This window comes from Oncorhynchus mykiss, chromosome 29, assembly GCF_057628025.1.
Source record: "Oncorhynchus mykiss isolate SJ-2025 chromosome 29, ASM5762802v1, whole genome shotgun sequence".
NCBI lineage: Eukaryota > Metazoa > Chordata > Actinopteri > Salmoniformes > Salmonidae > Oncorhynchus > Oncorhynchus mykiss.
In genome coordinates this window covers 44,838,132-44,843,515 of record NC_143050.1, presented here as the reverse complement: position 1 = coordinate 44,843,515, position 5,384 = coordinate 44,838,132, and the positions used below count along the sequence as shown (strand labels likewise).

The following is a 5,384-nucleotide window of genomic DNA, read 5'->3' as shown; positions in this document are numbered from 1 at the left end:
TATCCCTGACTTCATCCCCTGGGTCCCAGAGGGGCAGCCCCCTGCCACGGATGAAGCCCCCTGTTTCACATCTGGACACTGCGACCATCACGGCCATGCAGGCAAAGGAGACCTCTGGGTCGCTTCAGAGACTTTGTTTGTTCCCTTGGGGATGAGGGACTTTGTGGTGGGGGGGCTGTGTATGGACCCGCACAGACTGCTGTGTGTTATGTGTTAGGCTATTAGTTGGTTGTGTTGTACTTACCAGTACCCAGTGTTCAACATGCCAATCAACCTGCTATCTGCCAATCACGGGAATGCCTGGAATGTTCTGATGCCGGGCATCCTGGTGGTTGGCAGAGTGGTGTGGAGGGGGGTTGGGCAGGGGGATGGAGCGTTAGAAGTTAAGACCAGGTTTAGCCATTGTTCTTCCTCTTACGTCTGGGTTTCACAAGAGAAGGCCAGGGTTGGTTTGTGGGGTATCTTTCATTTATTTGGCGTGGGCTACAGCCAAACAGTAGCCTGTGTAAAGTTGGGTTAATAAACCGTCAATTCGTAAACTAAATTATTTGGACAATTGTTCCTTTGTGATCTAGTCCGGTCATTACAGTAATAAACCCAGTCTAACCTTAACCTCACTTCTAACCTTACACCTAACCCTACATTTTTGTTTTCATACATTTTATGATCTAGACCAATTTGGCTGTTGTAACTAGTGGAAACCGGTAAACACCTCCTCGAGTGGAAATTATGCGATTAGTCGTTCTGTCTGGGGCGGAGTTTTTTCCTACTTTTGGAAGGCGCGTTCTGGCGAGCGCGTTCTGGCGACCGTGTGTGTGCATGAGCAAAGCCTCTCTTGTTCACCACACGCGCGTTATTCGCACTCTCCACCGTTGAAGGTGGAACGTAACTTTTCTCTTCCCCGAGGAGACATCTGAACAACTGGGAATATATATTCTGTCTCAAACATCTAAGGTGTTCGAAAATCATGTCAGCCTCGGCGGCGAAAGTCGGTAGAAAGGAGAACTCGAATCATGATGGAGCGGACGAGACCTCCGGTAAGAAATGGCGGCCTCCTGTAATGTTACAACGCCATTTTCAGTTGTTTTTACCTGGCAATAGCCATGGCGTATTCATTTGTTTTTAGCTATCACCCGTTTAGTTAGCCTGCCACGAAATGCTTCTTGATGTAGGTTTTAGCCAAATAATTTGTATTGCTCGCACAGTGAGAATGGATCTGCGACCTAACGTTAGCTTACTGACTAGCACGCTATGCTAACGTTACAACGTTGGAGGCCATGTTGTGCTTTGCACAAGCTCATTGTGCCACGCATGTTTGGGAGGGATTCGCGTTTACTTACAAATGAAAGTAACTAACTTGTGCAATGTAGTTAACCTTAACAAGTTACATTGTTTTACACGTTTTTTGTTATCTAACGTTAGTTGTTTACGAACTAGCCAGTTAGTAAACTAACATGCGCTAACTAGATAACATTTGTTTTCGTGAGGCCCAACATTCATTGTTGCTCCGCCATTGCGATTTGCACACGAATGGAAATAACTCAAGAAATTGCAGTATTAGAACTAGCACGGAATGAAAGATAACAGCTAAATATTGCGTTCGTAAGATACTAGTATCATCCGCCAGAATGTAACAGGCATGTCGGTGAGGGGCGAAAACAGTCCCAAGCGTGCGGCCCCCCTTCATTCAAACCACGCGGCCTTGAAACTGCAGGAAGCTGCATCAGTGCTTTGGCTACCTTAGCTAGCGAGCTAACTTCTTGATAGCTCAAGATACTACGAAATATGTTGGAATGCATAGCTACTTATCCCATGGGTACCTCATGCTGAAGTGTTTATGTACCGGACAGAGAGCGTTTTTACACTGTTTATTTACAGCCAGCAATATTTTCTGCATAGAAATGCACATCCAATTTCGTCATTGTCTTTTAACAAAATTAAGACCGTGTTTAATCTCTCTTCAGAAAAAGAGCAACAGGAAGCTATTGAACACATTGACGAAGTACAGAATGAAATTGACAGGTGAGTTAATTATCCTCACACATTTTCAAGACTGCCCATGTACCTTATGACTATGATCTAATAATATTTTTTGCATGATTTTCTCCCCTTTAGATTGAACGAACAGGCCAGCGAGGAGATTTTAAAAGTAGAGCAGAAGTACAATAAATTACGCCAGCCATTCTTCCAGAAGCGGTCAGAACTCATAGCAAAAATTCCCAACTTCTGGGTCACAACATTTGTTAACCATCCACAAGGTAAATGCAGATATTATGCTCTTCTACTACTCTTCATGTTCTTGATGAATGAAGACTTATTGTACATGGTCGGATTCTGCACATATATTTTTGTATATATACCAACCACCATTATCACAGTCTGATGGTTAAGCTGTTGGTATACAAACTGCTGCTGTCCATTGACAAATCGATGGTTGTATTTGTGTTGTCAGTTTCAGCCCTTCTTGGTGAGGAGGATGAGGAGGCACTTCATTACCTTACCAGGGTGGAGGTGACTGAGTTTGAGGACATCAAGTCGGGTTACAGAATAGATTTTGTGAGTTTTTTCATCTTTGTAGGAATTGTGCACGTTATATAATCAGAAACAGTGCATTAGTTAACCAGATTCTTGCTTTATTTCTCAGTACTTCGATGAGAACCCGTACTTTGAGAACAAAATTCTCTCCAAAGAGTTTCACTTGAATGAAAGTGGGGACCCATCTTCAAAGTCAACTGAAATCAAATGGAAGGCTGGAAAGGTATGTTTACACATCTACAACTTAAAGTAAATGGTCTATAAAAAAAATTGAATTTCAATTGCCGTCTGTCATGCTGCAGGAAATCAAAGCAAAATGTATGGTCTTACTGCTTGTGATTATTTTGTATTTTCCTTTGATCTCAGGACTTGACAAAGCGTGCCAGCCAAACGCCAAACAAAGCGGGTAAGAAGAGGCAACACGAAGAACCAGAGAGCTTCTTTACCTGGTTCACAGATCACTCCGACGCAGGGGCAGACGAACTAGGAGAGGTCGTCAAGGATGACATCTGGCCCAACCCGTTACAGTATTACCTGGTATGATTCCATGCTATTGTCTATAGTTTTTTGACTCCCATGGTGTCTTGCTCTGGTAGGCCAGGTAAAGTATTCGCTGTATTTCTTAGTTATCCAAAATCTATTTGCATTGGGGCCATGGCATTAGACCAAGGGGTCATCTGTAATAGGGTTCTAATGAACATGACTGACAACCATATCCAGCCACCTAGACAACTCAACTGGATGCCTCAATTTCAAACCGAAGATCAGCTCATGCCTACATCGTTGTGTTAGTTTGTGTTGTGTTTGGGACTCATTAATATATCATCTCTCAACTCTACCAGGTCCCTGACATGGATGATGAGGAAGGGGAAGGTGACGACGATGACGACGACGAAGAGGGCTTGGAAGACATCGATGAGGAAGGAGACGAGGATGAAGGCGAGGAAGATGACGAAGAGGATGGAGAGGTAACTCCCATTAAGCATTTTTTCCCACTATTGTAAAACTGTCCCTGCCTTTTTTATAAATGTTTATGTAGTGGAAGACTGTCACTTGTAATGTAAGGTGTCTGTCACTTGTCTGGAATGTTAGTCTTTATAGGCATGCGGGTAAATGTGTATCTCTTCTACAGGAGGACGGCGAGGATGATTAAGGTTGAAAGGAACATTCCAACCTACACCTTTCCCTGTTCTTTCCTTTCAATCATCCTTCAACCCTTGGGAGCAAGAATATTTGTTTTCATTTTATTTTTGTATTTTGTGCTCTCTCCTGTTCTACAAGTGTCCGCCTGTCCATACCATGTCTATAGATGCGTTAATTTCCAGGCCATGCCCATATCAGAAAGCTAGTGGCAATCTGTCATAAAACTACTACACGTGTCCCCGAAGACCAATAAAATTTAAGTACTGGCATTCTGCACGTCATCGTATAGACCAATAATTTTGAATAGCGATTTATATATGTATGATATATAAATAAGGTTTCTGTTAAAGTTGTGAGTTGAATAAAGAGGAGTCATGGTGCAGTGATAATAGCATCTCTAGACACCTTTAAAAAAAAAATATATATATATATACATTTTCTTTAACGCAGCGTTTGGGGGGGCCTCCTGGAGTTGACAGCTTTTTTTCTTCATGTGTTGTGCTAATGGAAAGCATCAGCTTCTTCCTGTCAACTGTTGTAAATGTTTTGGGGTCGATATCTTGGTATGACACAGTTATTGTAGACCGTTAAATGGGGTTTGGTGGGTCGAGTGGGCATTTGGTGCATTTGGGTTTGTTGATTGACTTTTCATTGTAATGTTTTACAGACACCCATGAGGTTTGAAAAATTAAATTTTTAATAAAAACAAAACAACATTTCCTCTTGTAATTTTGAGCTTGGCTAATTAACAGGTTATTTATAGAGAAAATAAAGACCATGTATAATCTCATATGGAATCTACACTGGTGTTCTTCTCCACCTTTTCTACTGGAAAACTGTTCCATGTTCACATTTAAGTGTACCAGTTGCTTTGTAACGATAAATAAATGTAATACATTCATGTGTAGGGTAGTGTCTGAGTGTATTGACAGTGTTGTGTTGTGTAGGAGTAAATATCCACTTTATGCTGATCGGGAAAGAATTGGGCGGTAGGTAGCCTAGCGGCTAAGAACGTTGGACCTGTGGTTTAAAGTTGACCTGTTTGAATCCCGGGCCAGGCGTAATTGATCTGGCAACTAGAGGGCTGCTAGGTTCACTTAGGACATTCACCTACCGTTTGGGCCCTTGAGCCAGGTCCTTAAATGGGAAGTTCACTATTACAGCCTGATGTTGGATGTTCCTCACCCAGTTTTCTTTAAAATGCCATTATAAACTCCATCTAACATTAGCTACCACTAGCAAAAAAATGTATGGAGGTGATGTGAGCATGTATAAAATAAAACGTTTAAATCAACTTCATATTTGGTTTGTTCATCTGGCCATTTTAACCAAAAATTATAAATATGCTCACATGCCCCCATCACTTCTAGCGGAGTTTGTAATGGCCGTTAAAATAACTACTATGGATTACAGTTTTTCATGGCTCAAGACTATTTTCAAGGTGAAGAACCATCTAATATCAAATTGTGACATGGTGAACTTTAATAACCCCACAACATATTCTCCATACAGGGGCAGCTTGTCTCAACAAATGTGTTGTATTATGTGACTGACTGTCTACCTTCTACTGATAATCATATATTTTCAAGATCATTCTAACCATGAAGATGCAATTTCAAGCATTATTATATAGTTAAAAGACAGCCAGTTTGTCCACTTTAAAGGGTACCTTTTAATACTGGGTTTGAATGGGGGATTCATTCATT

General features: G+C 41.5%; 1 protein-coding gene across 1 annotated transcript; it reads left to right on the top strand.

Moving 5' to 3' along the window:
• Positions 1-406: 406 nt before the first annotated feature.
• LOC110509488 (protein SET) lies at positions 407-4,468 on the top strand. Its single transcript, XM_021590381.3, has 8 exons — positions 407-1,037; positions 1,965-2,022; positions 2,116-2,258; positions 2,453-2,556; positions 2,645-2,758; positions 2,902-3,072; positions 3,378-3,503; positions 3,668-4,468. The coding sequence occupies exons 1-8, from the start codon at positions 968-970 to the stop codon at positions 3,686-3,688; spliced, it is 807 nt and encodes a 268-aa protein (XP_021446056.1). The 5' UTR covers positions 407-967; the 3' UTR covers positions 3,689-4,468.
• Positions 4,469-5,384: the final 916 nt, after the last annotated feature.